The 20,671-nt window shown below is 41.9% G+C and overlaps 1 protein-coding gene across 1 annotated transcript in view; it reads right to left on the bottom strand.

Moving 5' to 3' along the window:
• Nucleotides 1-13,225, bottom strand: part of LOC138670505 (RH-like protein) — a 188,180-nt gene extending 174,955 nt beyond the window's left edge. The window contains exon 1 of the mRNA XM_069757911.1: nucleotides 13,075-13,225. Within this exon, the coding sequence (XP_069614012.1) occupies nucleotides 13,075-13,213 (139 nt within the window). The 5' untranslated portion in view covers nucleotides 13,214-13,225. The remainder of the gene's footprint in view (nucleotides 1-13,074) is intronic.
• Nucleotides 13,226-20,671: the final 7,446 nt, after the last annotated feature.

The following is a 20,671-nucleotide window of genomic DNA, read 5'->3' as shown; positions in this document are numbered from 1 at the left end:
GGACAGCATACAGATGGCATCGACTTTAATGGGTCCGTGAGATCCATGCGCTCCCACGAACACTGACATGTCTCCGTGTTTTGCACACGTATACACGGTCCATGAGAACACGCTGACATCTGCAGAGATACATTTATTTTAATGTGTCTACGTGTGTCAGTGTCTCGGGTACGTGAGGAAACTGTCACCACACGTACCGGAGCCACTGACGTGTAAAACCGGCCTAAGGCTGCCGTCACACTAGCAGTATTTGGTCAGTATTTTACATCAGTATTTGTAAGCCAAAACCAGGAGTGGAACAATTAGTGGAAAAGTTTAATAGAAACATATGCATCACTTCTGTATTTATCACCCACTCCTGGTTTTGGCTTACAAATACTGATGTAAAATACTGACCAAATACTGCTAGTGTGATGGCAGCCTTAGACTGTTAACCCAAGAGGTTGGCCATCACTACAGGAGTATGGCTGTCAATCACTGTTATCTCTGATGACAACTTCTGTACTCCATGCAATCATGAGTAAATGTATGTACATTCAAGTAAGTGACAGACGTTTCAAAAGCAAAGGTCATCTACATAACAAGGCAGCTTCTCTAGCAAACATGCATGTAACGGAGATGTATTTTAGTAAGCTCACATTCACTGGTAACGTTTGTGCTGCCGTCCAAATTATTTGAGGGAAGCTTGCAGATATCTAAACACGTGCTAGAAAATCAGTTCCAATTCAGATGTATTGAAATTAATTTCATTTACAGAAATTTCTGCAAAAAAATCTGCTAAGCGAGGTAATGCAGAATAATCTGTTCATAAAAATATCATAGTCTTCTTTACTCATCTGTCTTCTTTATTGAGATAAAACCTTTAAAAAACTGACAGAAATAGGGATCTCATTGATAAAATGCATAATTTTACGTATTTACAGCAGACAGGCAAACATTGGATGAAATGTCTCATGTTACTGGAATAAGCCACGCGCACACTAGCAGTGTTTGGTCAGTATTTTACATCAGTATTTGTAAGCCAAAACCAGGAGTGGGTGATAAATGCAGAAGTGGTGCATATGTTTCTATTATACTTTTCCTCTGATTGTTCCTCTCCTGGTTTTGGCTTATAAATACTGAGATAAATTACTGATCAAATACTGCACATGTGAACGTGGCCTAAAACTGATAGATGTAAACTGTTAAAATGGCAGGTGAAAAACGTTACTTCAATTGTGAGAAAAGTGTCATATATATTATGATAGATTTGGGGGGTTTAACATAATAACAACTCAAAAATTCCAAAACATTACATGTCAATTGATTACGTAGAACTGCAAGTGAAAAAGTGAAGCTGTTATCAATGCCATCCATGCCTCTGCACTCAGCTGATTGGGATATTGTACCACACCTCTTTCTACTGAACTTTTGTCAGCCACAAGTTGATAATATACCAATGAGTACATGCCTGTAACACAGATCAGGCTACATGTAGAAAAAAAATATATGACATTTTGTAATCATGATTAGCACTCAATCTTATTTTATGGGGACAACCACAAACTAAGGCTAGAAACAGAATAGCGTATGCCATCCGATGCAAGAGCATCCCCAGTAGTTTACAGCCGGGCAGGTCGGTATATTGTTGCTTTTTTATTTTTGATTTATTACAGGAGATTGAGGGCATGGTTTGGATTGCCAGAAGAATAAAGATGGCAAAACTGTGTGTTCTTTCATTTCATTAAAATACTTTATTCTGCATGTGTGTGTGTTTATTTAACCCTTTACAAGCCAGGCTTAATGTCACCTTACAATACAAAGGTGACAATAATCCCTTATTACCCCATATGCCACCTCTACAGGTATGTGGGAAGAGAGAGGCTAAGTGCCAGAATTGGCGCATCTTACAGATGTATCTTTTCTGTGGTGGCTGTGGCAGATGTTTTTACCCAGGGGGCCAATAACCATGGTCCCACTCTAGGCTATTAATATCTGTCCTCAGTCACTGGCTTTCCCTCTCTGGCGCAGAAAATTGCGTGGGAGCCCAAGCCAGTTTTTTCAGTGAAAACATTCTTTTATTAAATACATACAGGTCCAAATTTTACACACACATACAACTAACAGTATTAGTCTCTGACATATATAAATCTAACTGTTTTGCAATGGTTTACTGTATGTAAACCATGTGTCCTATCCTGTCGGCTTCTGCAAAAATTTAACAGCAGCCGACAAATGAATTATCGGCTATTCTGCTACCTATCTGTCTATGAAATATAAAGATATATATATATCCACTGCTCAAAAAAATAAAGGGAACACTAAAATCCCACATCCTAGATATCACTGAATGAAATATTTCAGTTGTAAATCTTTATTCATTACATAGTGGAATGTGTTGAGAACAATAAAACCTAAAAATGATCAATGTAAATCACAACTAATATCCCACGGAGGTCTGGAGTTGAAATGATGCTCAAAATCAAAGTGGAAAATGAAGTTACAGGTTGATCCAACTTCAGTGGAAATGCCTCAAGACAAGGAAATGATGCTCAGTAGTGAGTGTGGCCTCCACGTGCCTGTATGATCTCCCTACAATGCCTGGGCATGCTCCTGAATAAGTGCTGGATGGTCTCCTGAGGGATCTCCTCCCAGACCTGGACTAAAGCATCCGCCAACTCCTGGGCAGTCTGTGGTGCAACGTGACGTTGGTGGATGGTGCAAGACATCATGTTCCAGATGTGTTCAATCGGATTCAGGTCTGGGGAATGGGCGGGCCAGTCCAAAGCTTCAATGCCTTCATCTTGCAGGAACTGCTGACACACTCCAGCCACATGAGGTCTGGCATTGTCCTGCATTAGGAGGAACCCAGGGCCAACTACACCAGCATGTAGTCTCACAAGGGGTCTGAGGATCTCATCTCGGTACCTAATGGCAGTCAGGCTACCTCTGGCAAGCATATGGCGGGTTATGCAGCCCTCCAAAGAAATGCCACCCCACACCATTACTGACCCACTGCCAAACCTGTCATGCTGAAGGAAGAAGCAGGCAGCATATCGCTCTCCACAGCATCTCCAGACTCTGTCACGTCTGTCACGTGCTCAGTGTGAACTTGCTTTCATCTGTGAAGATCACAGGGCGCCAGTGGTGAATTTGCCAGTCCTGGTGTTTTGTGGCAAATGCCAAGCGTTCTGCACGGTGTTGGGCTGTGAACACAACCTCCATCTGTGGACATCGGGCACTCAGACCATCCTCATGGAGTCGGTTTCTAACCGTTTGTGCAGACACATGACATTTGTGGCCTGCTGGAGGTCATTTTGCAGGGCTCTGGCAGTGCTCCTCATGTTCCTCCTTGCACAAAAGCTAAGGTAGCGGTCCTGCTGCTGGGTTGTTGCCCTTCTACGGTCCCCTTCACGTCTCCTGGTGTCTGACATCTTTGCTCTATGCTTTCAAGCATGTAGAGAGGGTGGCTTCCTTACAAAGCTGTATAAAGAGTGGACATGCTAATTTCTTTAACTGTATCTCTATTTCCAAATCTTAAATCAGTTAAATTAAGAGCCTTAAAGGGAACCTGTCATGCGAAAAACACTATTAGGTCGGGGACACACTTGCGAGTCACTCCCATCAATACCCGGCACTGCCGCCAGCACTCAGGATTGGAGCGTGCGGCTCCATGTATTTCTATGCAGAAACACGCTCCGGTCCCGAGTGCTGGCGCCATTGATGTGAGTTTCTTGCATTACACTCACAAGTGTGACCCCGGCCTTAATCTGCACATATAGTGCTAATCTGCAGGTTAAGGCTGGAGTCACCCTCAGCGTAGGGAAATACGGTCCATATTTTACATGCGTAATATGCAGAAATTATCCCAAAACAGTGATCCATATGTCATCCGTAGGCAGGGTGTGGCAGGTGTTATATACCTACGTGTCTGGGCAATATACTACGTGACTGGGCAATATACTACGTGACTGGGCAATATACTAGGTCACTGGGCAATATACTAGGTCGCTGGGCAATATACTACGTGACAGGGCAATATACTACGTGACTGGGCAATATACGTGACTGGCAATATACTACGTGGCTGGGCAATATACTACGTGGCTAGGCAATATACTACGTCGCTGGGCAATATACTACATGACTGGGCAATATACTACGTGGCTTGGCAATATACTAGAGGCTCGGCAATATACTACGTCACTGGGCAATATACTATGTGACTGAGCAATATACTACGTGGCTGGGCAATATACTACGTGGCTGGGCAATATACGTGACTGGGCAATATACTACGTGACTGGGCAATATAGTACGTTGCTGGGCAATATACTACAAGGCTGGGCAATATACTACGTGGCTGGGCAATATACTACGTGATTGGGCAATATACTACGTGGCTGGGCAATATACTACGTGGCTGGGCAATATACTACGTGGCTCTGTGCTGAATACTACGTCGCTGGGCAATATACTACATCGCTGGGCAATATACTACGTCGCTGGGCAATATACTACATGAATGGGCAATATACTATGTGACTGGGCAATATACTACATGGGCTGTGCAATATACTACGTGGACATGCATACTCTAGAATACCCGATGCGTTAGAATCGGGCCACCATCTAGTGTATATATATATATATATATATATATATATATATATATATATATATGCTCAAAAAAGGAATAATTGAAAAAAAGTGGACTTTAATGCCTGAACGGCGTAGCAACGTTTCGGATGTGTTATCCTTTGTCAAGCAATGAATACAAGAGTGAGGCCACATTTTATATCCAACACATACATATCTCATTAGAAAATCATTAAATATAATAAAATCAATAATATTAAACAGTGTTATTGTGCATCATCAGTGTAACAGTGGCAATTGTGCAAGTTACTCAGCCCATCAAACCACAGCTATTGACGGGTATTATGAATAACATACTGCGTGAAAATAATTAAAAATAGCTTAATGGCCAATTGTTATTAAAAACAAATCAGGTGTCCTTACTAACGATATTATAATCCAAGTACACTTACATACACAGCTCAGTAATGGCAGCCATGATCACTTGGGAACGAGAAGTTTAAAGCTGGATTTGGATACAAAATCATTTCCAAAACTTTAAACAGCAGGGACAGGGAATATGGTTAAAATTGATGGGTGTCATGATCTGTTCCAGGGTTTATTAGTGTCTGCCCTTTTTTGGACGGATCATATCAAGGGTTAACTTTGCTCTGCCTCATTCTGGGTTCCGGTTTGCTATTTAGCTCACATGAATCTTGCTGGCAGAGTCAGTTATAGTTCTGTCTTCGGCCTGTAAACCTGACTCTGGAAACCCTTGGTTTGTCCTGCTGCTAACCCTGACTTGTCCTGTGTCTGTAATCCCCCTCTGTCTGCCCTTTCCCCGTGTTTGTCTGTTCTGATTGATTCTCTGATGCTGATCTCCTGGCTTGGTTATTGATTCTGTCTTGATTTGTCCCTATTGTACCGTATTTTGCTCGCTCTGGTTTACTGATCTCCTGCTATGTCCTGACTATCCTTTCTGTTTAATCCTTTTTGTACCGACGTGTTACCTTGTGTCCTGACTCGGCTTTTTCTGACTACTCTTGCCACTAGGTGGCATCTGTTCAGCTGCTCAGTGTGTGCAGTCTCACATCCCTATTAAACTCCCCCTGGTGTTAGTTGCACTGTATTGCACTGCAGCTGCACGACAATGGGAAGATGGATGGAGCCAAATACAGGACCATTCTTGAAGAAAACCTGTTGGAGTCTGGGACTGAGAGATTTGTCTTCCAACAAGACAATGATCCCAAACATAAAGTAAAATCTACAATAGAATGAATCACAAATAAACATATCCAAGTGTAAGGGTACCGTCACACACTGCCATTTCGATCGCTACGACGGTACGATTCGTGACGTTCCATCGATATCGTTACGATATCGCTGTGTCTGACACGCAGCAGCGATCAGGGATCCTGCTGAGAATCGTATGTCGTAGCAGATCGTTTGGAACTTTCTTTCGTCGCTGGATCTCCCGCTGTCATCGCTAGATCGGTGTGTGTGACACCGATCTAGCAATGCGATCTAGCGATGCGTTCGCTTGTAACCAGGGTAAACATCGGGTTACTAAGCGCAGGGCCGCGCTTAGTAACCCGATGTTTACCCTGGTTACAAGCGTAAAACTAAAAAAAAACAAACAGCACATACTTACATTCCGGTGTCCGTCAGGTCCCTTGCCGTCTGCTTCCCGCACTCAGTGACTGCCGGCCGTAAAGTGAAAGCAGAGCACAGCGGTGACGTCACCGCTGTGCTGTGCTTTCACTTTCACTTTACGGCCGGCAGTCAGTGAGTGCGGGAAGCAGACGGAGAGGGACCTGACGGACACCGGAATGTAAGTATGTGCTGTTTGTTTTTTTTTACGCTGGTAACCAGGGTAAACATCGGGTTACTAAGCGCGGTCCTGCGCTTAGTAACCCGATGTTTACCCTGGTTACCCGGGGACCTCGGCATCGTTGGTCGCTGGAGAGCTGTCTGTGTGACAGCTCTCCAGCGACCACACTACGATTTACCTACGATCACGGCCAGGTCGAATCGCTGGTCGTGATCATAGGTAAATCGTATAGTGTGACGGTACCCTTAGAATGGCCAAGTCAAACTTCAGACCTCAATCCAATCGAGAATCTGTGGAAAGAGCTGAAAACTGCTGTTCACAAACGATCTCCATCAAACCTCACTGAGCTCGAGCTGTTTGCCAAGGAAGAATGGGCAAGAATTTCAGTCTCTCGATATACAAAACTGATAGAGACATACCCCAAGCAACTTGCAGCTGTAATCACAGCAAAAGATGGCGCAACAAAGTATTAAGTTAAAGGGGCCGAATACTATTGTATGCCCCACTTTTCAGTTTTTGATTTTCCACAAAAATTTAAAATAACCAATAAATTTCATTCAACTTCACTATTGTGCTCCACTTGTTGTTGATTCTTCACCAAAAATGTACATTTGGTATCTTTATGTTTGAAGCATGATATGTGGGAAAAGGTTGAAAAGTTCAAGGGGGCCGAATACTTTCGCAAGACACGGTATGTACAGTCATGGCCAAAAGTATTGACACCCGTGCAATTTTGTCAGATAATACTCATTTTCTTCCTGAAAATGATTGCAAACGCAAATTATTTGGTATTATTATCTTAATTTAATTTGTCTTAAATGAAAAAACACAAAAAGAATTGTCCTAAAGCCAAATTGGATATAATTCCACAGCAAACATAAAAAAGGGGGTGGACAAAAGTATTGGCACTGTTCAGAAAAATCATGTGATGCTTCTCTAATTTGTGTAATTAACAGCACATGTAACTTACCTGTGGCACCTAACAGGTGTTGGCAATAACTAAATCACACTTGCAGCCGGTTGACGTGGATTAAAGTTGACTCAACCTCTGTCCTGTGTCCTTGTGTGTACCACATTGAGCATGGAGAAAAGAAAGAAGACCAAAGATCTGTCTGAGGACTTTAGAAACCAAATTGTGAGGAAGCATGAGCAATCTCAAGGCTATAAGTCCATCTCCAAAGACCTGAATGTTCCTGTATCTACCGTGTGCAGTGTCATCAAGAAGCTTAAAGCCCATGGCACTGTGGCTAACTTCCCTAGATGTGGATAGAAAAGAAAAATTGACAAGAGATTTCAACGCAAGATTGTGCGGATGTTGGATAAAGAACCTCGACTAACATCCAAACAAGTTCAAGCTGCCCTGCAGTCCGAGGGTACAAGAGTGTCAACCCGTACTATCCGTCGGCATCTGAATGAAAAGGGACTGTATGGTAGTAGACCCAGGAAGACCCCAATTCTTACCCCGAGACATAAAAAAGCCAGGCTGGAGTTTGCCAAAACTTACCTGAAAAAGCCTAAAACGTTTTGGAAGAATGTTCTCTGGTCAGATGAGACAAAAGTAGAGCTTTTTGGGCAAAGGCATCAACATAGAGTTTACAGGAGAAAAAAAGAGGCATTCAAAGAAAAGAACACGGTCCCTACAGTCAAACATGGCGGAGGTTCCCTGATGTTTTGGGGTTGCTTTGCTGCCTCTGGCACTGGACTGCTTGACCGTGTGCATGGCATTATGAAGTCTGAAGACTATCAACAAATTTAGCAGCATAATGTAGGGCCCAGAGTGAGAAAGCTGGGTCTCCCTCAGAGGTCATGGGTCTTCCAGCAGGACAATGACCCAAAACACACTTCAAAAAGCACTAGAAAATGGTTTGAGAGAAAGCACTGGAGACTTCTAAGGCTATGTTCACACTTTGCGTCCTGTCCCTGCGGGTTCTCCCGCAGCGGATTTGATAAATCTGCAGGGCAAAACAACTGCGGTTCTCCCTGCAGATTTATCGCGGTTTGTTCCGCGGTTTCCGCTGCGGGTTTCCGCCTATACTATTGATGCTGCATATGCAGCAATATGCAGCATCAATAGTAATGTTAAAAATAATAAAAATCGGTATACTCACCCTCTGACGTCCGGATCTCCTCGACGCTGCACCCGGCGGTCCGGTTCCAAAGATGCTGTGCGCGAAGGACCCTTCGTGACGTCACGGTCATGTGACCGCGACGTCACCGAAGGTCCTGGTCGCACAGCAACTCTGACCGGACGGCCGCGTGCAGCGCTGAGACTTCAGAGGGTGAGTATACATGATTTTTTATTTTTTATTTTTTTTTTTTAACCACAAATATGGTTCCCGGGGCCTGGAGGAGAGTCTCCTCTCCTCCACCCCGGGTACCATCCGCACATTATCCGCTTACTTCCCGCAACGTGGGCACAGCCCCATGCGGGAAGTAAGCGGTTCAATGTATTCCTATGGGTGCAGAATCGCAGCGATTCTGCACAAAGAAGTAACATAGTAACATAGTAACATAGTTAGTAAGGCCGAAAAAAGACATTTGTCCATCCAGTTCAGCCTATATTCCATTATAATAAATACCCAGATCTACGTCCTTCTACAGAACCTAATAATTGTATGATACAATATTGTTCTGCTCCAGGAAGACATCCAGGCCTCTCTTGAACCCCTCGACTGAGTTCGCCATCACCACCTCCTCAGGCAAGCAATTCCAGATTCTCACTGCCCTAACAGTAAAGAATCCTCTTCTATGTTGGTGGAAAAACCTTCTCTCCTCCAGACGCAAAGAATGCTCCCTTGTGCCCGTCACCTTCCTTGGTATAAACAGATCCTCAGCGAGATATTTGTATTGTCCCCTTATATACTTATACATGGTTATTAGATCGCCCCTCAGTCGTCTTTTTTCTAGACTAAATAATCCTAATTTTGCTAATCTATCTGGGTATTGTAGTTCTCCCATCCCCTTTATTAATTTTGTTGCCCTCCTTTGTACTCTCTCTAGTTCCATTATATCCTTCCTGAGCACCGGTGCCCAAAACTGGACACAGTACTCCATGTGCGGTCTAACTAGGGATTTGTACAGAGGCAGTATAATGCTCTCATCATGTGTATCCAGACCTCTTTTAATGCACCCCATGATCCTGTTTGCCTTGGCAGCTGCTGCCTGGCACTGGCTGCTCCAGGTAAGTTTATCATTAACTAGGATCCCCAAGTCCTTCTCCCTGTCAGATTTACCCAGTGGTTTCCCGTTCAGTGTGTAATGGTGATATTGATTCCCTCTTCCCATGTGTATAACCTTACATTTATCATTGTTAAACCTCATCTGCCACCTTTCAGCCCAAGTTTCCAACTTATCCAGATCCATCTGTAGCAGAATACTATCTTCTCTTGTATTAACTGCTTTACATAGTTTTGTATCATCTGCAAATATCGATATTTTACTGTGTAAACCTTCTACCAGATCATTAATGAATATGTTGAAGAGAACAGGTCCCAATACCGACCCCTGCGGTACCCCACTGGTCACAGCGACCCAGTTAGAGACTATACCATTTATAACCACCCTCAGCTTTCTATCACTAAGCCAGTTACTAACCCATTTACACACATTTTCCCCCAGACCAAGCATTCTCATTTTGTGTACCAACCTCTTGTGCGGCACGGTATCAAACGCTTTGGAAAAATCGAGATATACCACGTCCAATGACTCACCGTGGTCCAGCCTATAGCTTACCTCTTCATAAAAACTGATTAGATTGGTTTGACAGGAGCGATTTCTCATAAACCCATGCTGATATGGAGTTAAACAGTTATTCTCATTGAGATAATCCAGAATAACATCCCTCAGAAACCCTTCAAATATTTTACCAACAATAGAGGTTAGACTTACTGGCCTATAATTTCCAGGTTCACTTTTAGAGCCCTTTTTGAATATTGGCACCACATTTGCTATGCGCCAGTCCTGCGGAACAGACCCTGTCGCTATAGAGTCCCTAAAAATAAGAAATAATGGTTTATCTATTACATTACTTAGTTCTCTAGTGACATGCTGCGGGTTGTAAACCGCTGCGTTCCCGCGCGGTTTTTCCCGCAGCATGTGCACAGCGGTTTGCGGTTTCCATAGGGTTTACATGTTACTGTAAACGCTATGGAAACTGCTGCGGACCCGCAGCGGCAAAATCGCTGCGTTTCCGCGGTAAAAACCGCAACGTGTGAATATAGCCTAAGGTGGCCAGCATTGAGTCCAGATCTGAATCCCATAGAACACCTGTGGAGAGATCTAAAAATGGCAGTTTGGAGAAGGCACCCTTCAAATATCATGGACCTGGAGCAGTTTGCCAAAGAAGAATGGTCTAAAATTCCAGCAGAGCATTGTAAGAAACTCATTGAGGGTTACCGGAAGCGGTTGGTCGCAGTTATTTTGGCTAAAGGTTGTGCAACCAAGTATTAGGCTGAGGGTGCCAATACTTTTGTCTGGCCCATTTTTGGAGTTTTGTGTGAAATGATCAATGTTTGCTTTTTGCTTCATTCTCTTTTGTGTTTCTTCTTTTAAGACAAATTAAATGAAGATAATAATCTGAAATAATTTGTGTTTGCAATCATTTTCAGGAAGAAAAGAGTATTATCTGACAGAATTGCAGGGGTGTCAATACTTTTGGCCATGACTGTATGTAAAACATTCAGATTTTGGTGTATCCAGTTTTGCTGTTAATGATAGCCAAGGGAAGGGGAAAATGAATGTGAATGTAAAATGTAACCTTTATTAGTGTTATTAAGTAATTCCAATTACATATATTAAAAATAAATAACCATACAACTAATTTAGATGTATATTGGACCATAATGCATGATTTGTTGTATTATAAGCACCACTGTGATCCACTAGGTCCCAACTGATTACTTAACTCAGACTTAATTTAATTTTAAGAGAGATGGAGTCCCAACTGATGTCCCCAAAATTAAAGGCTGGATTCCAATCTGATTACTAGGCACTAGTTGATCATTAAAGTAAAGGAGTTGTTGTTTGCACCATTTATTAACTGCAGCAGCACACTATTAGATATCTAGATCCCTGTATTGTAAAACTGGTCAATGGTCCATGTTTTAAAATGTAAACAAGGGACTTGTAATGGTAGATACCCCTATGGTATATAAAAATGCCTGCAGTAATTGACGATGTATCCTCACGTGAGAGGTATACAATGAATTAAACACCCTGGTGGTGTATAAGACTTAATAAATCTTCACTGTGGGATTAATAATGTGATTGGAAGACACCCTCATGGCATAATAGATTCCATAATTCTCAATGTGGGATACATATAGAGTGGCGTAGACACCCTTATGGTGTATTAGAATAATTGAGCACCCTGATGATGCGTGAAACAAGATATTTCTCACTGTGAAATTAATATGACGACTGAGAAACACCCTAAGGGCTCATACTCATATGCAGATGAGTCAGGGATAAATATCAAATTTTTTTCCTCTGTATTGTTTATATAGTCAGCAACAAATTATTGATTCTCTATCTAACTTTGAAATTGCACTACCTGTTAATTCACATCCCTAAAGTACACTAGTTTTTTTTTTACTATTGATGACTTTTTTTGTGAAAAAGGTAACAATTCTAGTGGAAGTGGTCATCAGAGTTTGCTACCTAACCCATCGGAGGGGGAAGGTGCATTAGAGGTCCTGGTACCTTAGCCTCTGACCCATTCCTTTGCTTTCTGCTAGGGGGGGCACCATTGGCTTCATCTGCCTAGGGAACCAAAATATTTTGTCTCGGCCCTGCTTACAGTTACTACTATCTACATTTAGCTACTGCAGGAGCTAATAATCACAGGTCAGTGAGGGTACCAGGAGTCATCAGTCAACTGACAGCACAACCCTGGTCACCTGATATCCAATGAATGGAATGATCATTAAGTGCACATTGGCTGCCATTGTGTGCTGCACAAAAGATCATTTCGCCCAATGAACATTTTGCGTGTTTATTAGGTGATCGGCAGCGTGTATATACTGAAAGAATGTCATTTTTACCTCCACTTCTATAATGAAGGTTGCACTGTTTGTCCTTGTTTAGTTATTTCAACCATTCTACGGTAAATGTTATTGCACATTCTTGTTTGTTACTGAAGAAAGGAAATGGACTGACACCACATTTGATAAAGGGTTAAAAAGGAAACGCGCTTCCATTCATGATCTAGAGCAGTGCCCCTGGTGTTCAAAATATTTTGAGCTAATTTAGTAAAAAACAAATGGCATGCAAATATAATTTGTTTAAGGGGTTTCATGTTTTTTTACAAATAGGTCCCAATTAAGAAGCTTAAAATGTGCTTCTGAAATCTACATGTACATCCATACATCATTTGTATATTGAAACGTATATTAGAAAAGTAGGACACATTGAATGTTCAATAACGGAGACTCTCCAACTACAATAATGACTGTAAAATGACCAAGCATGAAAATATAAGTCTTGTATGCTTTATATTTAAATTAAGTATAAACATACAGTATTTATATTCCTCAGCACACTAATTCTCTATGGTACACGTTATAAAAATGTTGAAAAAAAACTTGCTTAAAGTTGAAAAAGCACAAATTAAGTTATCATGGACGACAAACTGTATTTACAGTTTTGTAAAACAACATTTATGCATTTCGATAAAAATGAATTCTTACCTGAATATCTATTTAAATTTTGTTCTAATTTGTAGCCTTGTGGAAAAAGAACCATAAAAACAAGTATAAAAGCTGTTTCTAACAGGAGAAGTACCCATGGCAGGCAACCTCTCAAGCTGGCAGAGTATCTTGGTGCCATTTCAGACGTCAAAAGAATAAAAAAGAGGTTTCTTCACTGAGCCTATGCAAGAAGGATGATGCTGATGGGTGTCAACCGAATGATGTAATTATGTCTTATCTCTTGCAAGCTGAGGAACTATCTGGGTGCCATACTTTGTCAGCAATTTAGTTTTCAGAACAACTTGGATGGAAAGCTCAGTTGAACAGTTTTATGTATTAGAGGTAATAGTAGAAGTAGAGACTTTAATCTCAATTACTATTTTCCAAAAAATGTGATTAAGAAGTGAAATAATCACTCCCACCAAACTTTTTATTGCCTAAATCTGTGTATGTAGTGAGTGTAAAGTGACCGAAGGCGATAGCCATGGACAGGCTACTGCTTAATAACGCCATGGCACTTGACAGGAAAATTGTGTCAAAGTCCGAATGTGCTAACAGGTGTGGGGTGCATTATACTCACTTGTAGGCTGCAAACCTCCACTTTCTCCAGGCCTTCATTTTCAGGAGCTGCAGCACATAACTCAAGGCACATGCTCATAATTTCCAATCTCCTGGACAATTCAAGTTCATCAAATTATAACATACAGTATTGGGCACAACACTTCTGGTTGTTTCCTTAAAACAGTGAGTCTTCAGCATTACTATCCATTCCTCCTAGATAGAGATGGGAGAACCCAAACAAGAGAAAAACTCTCATGGTGCTAGCGGGGATTTCACCAAGGTTACCACAGTTCAGCCCGGCCGGTCACTGAGGCTGCACTCGCAGCAGCTCATTCACCAGCGGTTCTCAGCCTGGATGGTCGCATCTTGTCATCGTCCAGGTTGAAAACTGCTTTTCCCCCAGACATGGATTACAGCGTGGGACAGAATGACAGATAGGTGAGGGATATTGTTGTTTTTTATTTTTGGTTTATTACAGGAGACGAGGGCTTCAGTGGGATAGGCGTTTGGTAAGTATAAGGGTACCGTTACACTAAACAACTTACCAACCATCACGACCAGCGATACGACCTGGCCGTCATCGTTGGTAAGTCGCTGTGTGGCCGCTGGGGAGCTGTCACACAGACAGCTCTCTCCAGCGACCAACGATCAGGGGAACGACTTCGGCATCGTTGAAACTGTCTTCAACGATGCCGAAGTCCCCGGGTAACCAGGGTAAACATCGGGTTACTAAGTGCAGGGCAGCGCTTAGTAACCCGATATTTACCCTGGTTACCATTGTAAAAGTTAAAAAAAACAGTACATTCTCACATTCCGATGTCTGTAACGTCCCCCGCCGTCAGCTTCCGGCACTGACTGTGTCAGCGCCGGCCGTGAAGCAGAGCACAGCGGTGACGTCACCGCTGTGCTCTGCTTCACGGCCGGCGCTGAGAGTCAGTGCAGGGAAGCTGACGGCGGGGGACGTTACAGACATCGGAATATCAACTTATTATAATTTTTATATTCCTAGCTGAAGAGCCCGGCGTTGCCTGGGCATAGTAAATATCTGTGGTTAGTTATACCACCTCACGTCTCTTATTTTCCCATCATGCCTCTCATTTTCTCCCTTACACCTCTCATTTTCCCTCACTCCTCTTATTTTCCCCGTCACTCCTCTCATTCCCCCCTAACACTTGTCATTTCGACCTCACATCTGTCATTTTCCGATCACTCCACTATTTTCCTTCACTCCTCTCATTTTGCACTCACACCTTTTAATTTTCACCTCACACCCCTCATTTTCACCTCAGTATATACATGTTTGTCATCTCCCTTATATATAGTATACACCTGTATGTCTTCTCTTGTATATAGTATATACCTGTATGTCATCTTCCCTTTAAATAGTATATACCTGCTGTATGTCATCTCCTCCTGTATATTGTATATACCCATGTGTCATCTTCTCCTGTATATATTATATACCTGTATGTCATCTCTTCTGTATATACTATATAACTGTATGTCATCTCCTCCTATATATAGTATATATCTGTATGTCATCTCCTGTATATAGTATATACCTGTGTCATCTCCCCTGTATATAGTATATACCTGCTGTATGTCATCTCCTCCTCTATATACCCATGTGTCATCTCCTCTTTTATATAGTATATACCTGTATGTCATCTTCTCCTGTATATAGTATATACATGTGTCATCTCCTCCTGTATATAGTATGTACCTGTAAGTCATCTCCTGTATATAGTATATACCCGTGTATCATCTGCTCCTGTATATAGTATGTACATGTGTGTCATCTCCTCCAGTATATAGTATATACCTGTATGTCATCTCCTCCTGTATATAGTATATACCTGTGTGTCATCTCCACTGTATATAGTATATACCTGTGTGTCATCACCCCTGTATATAGTATGTACCTGTATGTTATCTCCCCTGTATACAGTATATACCAGGTGGTCATCTCCTCCTGTATATAGTATATACCTGTATGTCATCTCCTCCTGTATATAGTATATACCTGTGTGTCATGTCCTCCTGTATATAGTATATATGTGTGTCATCTCCTCCTGTTTATAGTATATACCTGTGTGTCATCTCCTCCTGTATATAGTATATACGTGTGTTATCTCCTCCTGTATATAGTATATACCTGTGTGTCATCTGCTCCTATATATAGTATATACCTGTGTGTCATCTCCTCCTGTATATAGTATATACCTGTGTGTCATCTCCTCCTGTATATAGTATATAACTGTATGTCATCTCCTCCTGTATATAGTATATACCTGTGTCATCTGCTCCTGTATATAGTATATACCTGTGTCATCTGCTCCTGTATATAGTATATACCTGTGTGTCATCTGCTCCTGTATATAGTATATACCTGTGTGTCATCTCCTCCTGTATATAGTATATATCTGTGTGTCATCTCGTCCTGTATTAGACCGCGTTCACATGTTATTTGGTCAGTATTTTTACCTCAGTATTTGTCAGCTAAATTGGCAGCCTGATAAATCCCCAGCCAACAGGAAGCCCTAACCCCTGGCAGTATATATTAGCTCACACATACACATAATAGACAGGTCATGTGACTGACAGCTGCCGTATTTCCTATATGGTACATTTGTTGCTCTTGTAGTTTGTCTGCTTATTAATCAGATTTTTATTTTTGAAGGATAATACCAGACTTGTGTGTGTTTTAGGGCGAGTTTCATGTGTCAAGTTGTGTGTGTTGAGTTGCATGTGGCGACATGCATGTAGCGACTTTTGTGAGAAGAGTTTTGTGTGGCGACATGCGTGTAGCAACTTCTTGTGTGTCGAGTTGCATGTGACAGGTCAGTGTAGCAAGTTGTGTTCAGCAAGTTTTGCGCATGGCGAGTTTTGCGCGTGGCGAGTTTTATGTGTGGTGCGTTTTGAGTATGTGCAAGTTTTGTGTGAGGCAACTTTTGCATGTGTAGCAACTTTTTCCGCGTGTGCAAGTTTTGCATGTGGCGAGTTTTCCATGAGGTGAGTTTTGCACATGTGGCGAGTTTTGCGTGAGCCTAGTTTTGCATGTGGCGAGTTTTGCGTGTGGCAAGCCTTGAGCGGCGACTTTTGTGTTTCGACTTTTACGTGGTGAGGTTGGTGTATGTGTGGTGAAATGTGTGCTAAGGGTGGTATATGCGTTTAAGCATGTGGTAGTTTGTGGCGCCTTTTGTGTGTGTGTTCATATCACCGTGTGTGGTGAGTATCCCATGTCAGGGCCCCACCTTAGCAACTGTACGGTATATACTCTTTGGCACCATCACTCTCACTCTTTAAGTCCCCCCTGTTCACATCTGGCAGCTGTCAATTTGCCTCCAACACTTTTCCTTTCACTTTTTCTCCATTATGTAGATAGGGGCAAAATTGTTTGGTGAATTGGAAAGCACGGGATTAAAATTTCACCTCACAACATAGCCTATGACGCTCTCAGGGTCCAGACGTGTGACTGTGCAAAATTTTGTGGCTGTAGCTGCGACGCCTCCAACACTTTTCCTTTCACTTTTTCCCCATTATGTAGATAGGGGCAAAATTGTTTGGTGAATTGGAAAGCGCGGGGTTCAAATTTCACCTCACAACATAGCCTATGACGCTCTCAGGGTCCAGATGTGTGACTGTGCAAAATTTTGTGGCTGTAGCTGCGACGCCTCCAACACTTTTCCTTTCACTTTTTCCCCATTATGTAGATAGGGGCAAAATTGTTTGGTGAATTGGAAAGCGCAGGGTTAAAATTTCACCTCACAACATAGCCTATGATGCTCTCAGGGTCCAGACGTGTGACTGTGCAAAATTTTGTGGCTGTAGCTGCGACGCCTCCAACACTTTTCCTTTCACTTTTCCCCCATTATGTAGATAGGGGCAAAATTGTTTGGTGAATTGGAACGCGCAGGGTTAAAATTTCGCCTCACAACATAGCCTATGATGCTCTCGGGGTCCAGACGTGTGACTGTGCAAAATTTTGTGGCTGTAGCTGCCACGGTGCAGATGCCAATCCCGGACATACACACATACATACATACATACATACACACACACATTCAGCTTTATATATTAGATTGATAATTATATTAATTGTATCACTTAATATTGAGCAGAATTAATTATGCTGACATCCAAATATATCATTTGAACCCGAGTACAGCCCCTTTTGTGTACCGTATGAGTCACCCACAGCCGCGTATATACTGTAAGAGCCCCCACACATCCTCCCTATATACAGCATGAGCCCTACACAGCCTCCCCATAAACAGAATTAGGCCGGCTTCACACTTGCGAGTTTTATGGACGTAAGAGCGCAGAAACTACGTCCGTAAAACTCGCAAAACATACGGCACAATTATTCTCTATGCCCCTGCTCCTATCTGCCGTATTAAACTGATCAGTATTATACGGCTTTCTACGGCCGTAGAAAATCGCAGCATGCTGCGTTTGTCACCGTATTGCGCAAATAAAACGTCAATGAAAGTCTATGGAAGCCCCAAAAATACGGATTACACACGGACCAGCAGTGTGACTTGCGAGAAATACGCAGCGGTGTTAGCGAGAAAAGCCGGTAATTCAGTGCGGTGTACAGTAAAATCACACTGACAGCTTACATTAGAATAGGTAGAATAAATGTGTACACATAGAATAGGTATATATATATATATATATATATATATATATATATATATATATATATATATACAGTTAGGTCCATATATATTTGGACAGAGACAACATTTTTCTAATTTTGGTTATAGACATTACCACAATGAATTTTAAGCAAAACAATTCAGATGCATTTGAAGTTCAGACTTTCAGCTTTCATTTGAGGGTATGCACATTAAAATTGAATGAAGGGTTTAGGTGTTTCAGCTCCTTAACATGTGCCACCCTGTTTTTAAAGGGACCAAAAGTAATTGGACAATTGACTCCAAGGCTATTTCATCGACAGGTGTGGGCAATCCCTTCGTTATGTCATTCTCAATTAAGCAGATAAAAGGCCTGGAGTTGATTTGAGGTTTGGTGCTTGCATTTGAAAGGTTTTGCTGTGAAGTAAACATGCGGTCAAAGGAGCTGTCCATGCAGCTGAAATAAGCCATCCTTAAACTGCGAAAACATAAAAAACCCATCCAAGAAATTGCTACAATTTTAGTAGTGGCAAAATCTACAGTTTGGTACATGCTGAGAAAGAAAGAAAGAAAGCACTGGTGAACTCATAAATGCAAAAAGACCTGGGCGCCCACAGAAGACAACAGTGGTGGATGATCGCAGAATAATCTCCATGGTGAAGAGAAACCCCTTCACAACAGCCAACCAAGCGAACAACACTCTCCAGGAGGTTGGCGTATCAATATCCAAATCTACCATAAAGAGAAGACTGAATAAAAGTAAATACTGAGGGTTCACTGCACAGTGCAAGCCACTCATAAGCATCAAGAATAAAAAGGCTAGACTGGACTTTCCTTAAAAACATCTAAAAAAGCCAGCACAGTCCTGGAAGAGCATTCTTTGGACAGATGAAACCAAGATCAACCTCTACCAGAATGATGGAAAGAGAAAAGTATGGCGAAGGCATGGTACAGCTCATGATCCAACGCATACCACATCATCTGTAAAACACGGTGGAGGCAGTGTGATGGCTTGGGCATGCATGGCTGCCAGTGGCACTGGGTCACTAGTGTTTATGGATGATGTGACACAGGAGAGAAGCAGCCAAATTAATTCTGAGGTATTCAGAGACATACTGTGTGCTTAGATCCAGCCAAATGCAGCCAAACTTATTCATCATTTCATACTACAGATGGACAATGACCCAAAACATAAAGCCAAAGCAACCCAGACGTTTATTAAAGCAAAGAAGTGGAATATTCTTGAAAGGCCAAGTCAGTCACCTGATCTCAACCCAATTGAGCATGCATTTCACATATTAAAGACTAAACTTCAGACAGAAAGGCCCACAAACTAACAGCAACTGAAAACCACCACAGTGAAGGCCTGGCAGAGCATCAAAAAGGAGGAAACAGCGTCTGGTGAGGTCCATGAGTTCAAGACTTCAGGCAGTCATTGCCAACAAAGGGTTTTCAACCAAGTACTAGAAATGAACATTTTTTAAAAAATTATTGAATCTGTCCAATTACTTTTGGTCCCTTTAAAAACTGGGTGGCACATGTTAAGGAGCTGAAACTCCTAAACCCTTCATCCAATTTAAATGTGGATACCCTCAAATGAAAGCAGAAAGTCTGAACTTCAACTGCATCTGAATTGTTTTTTTTTTAAATTCATTGTGGTAATTTCTATAATCAAAATTAGAAAAATGTTGTCTCTGTCCAAATATATATGGACCTAACTGTATATATGTCAGTGAGACACATATATATATATTAATATTTCTTGCAGCGCTAGATTAAGCTTTAAAGGCGGTATTTCAATTACCGGCTTTTGCTTTCTCCTTCCTAAACCCGACATGATATGAGACCTGGTTACATACAGTAAACCATCTCATATCACCATTTTTTTTGCATATTCCACACTACTAATGTTAGTAGTGTGTATATGCAAAATTTGGCCGTTCTAGCTAGTAAATTAAGGGGTTAAATTGCGGAAAAAATTGGCGTGGGCTCCCGCACAATTTTCTCTGCCAGAGTAGTAAAGCCAGTGACTGAGGGCAGATATTAATAGCTTGGAGAGGGTCCATGGTTATTGGCCCCCCCCCTGGCTAAAAACATCTGCCCCCAGCCACCCCAGAAAAGGCACATCTGGAAGATGCGCCTATTCTGGCACTTGGCCACTCTCTTCCCATTCCCGTGTAGCGGTGGGATATGGGGTAATGAAGGGTTAATGCCACCTTGCTATTGTAAGGTGACATTAAGCCAAATTAATAATGGAGAGGCGTCAATTATGACACCTATCCATTATTAATCCAATACTAGTAAAGGGTTAAAAAAAACACACACACATTATTAAAAATTATTTTAATGAAATAAAAACAAAGGTTGTTGTAATATTTTATTGAACGCCCAATCTA

The sequence above is a fragment of the Ranitomeya imitator genome, chromosome 3, assembly GCF_032444005.1.
Source record: "Ranitomeya imitator isolate aRanImi1 chromosome 3, aRanImi1.pri, whole genome shotgun sequence".
In the NCBI taxonomy this organism is placed as follows: domain Eukaryota; kingdom Metazoa; phylum Chordata; class Amphibia; order Anura; family Dendrobatidae; genus Ranitomeya; species Ranitomeya imitator.
This window is presented reverse-complemented; position numbering and strand designations above follow the sequence as displayed.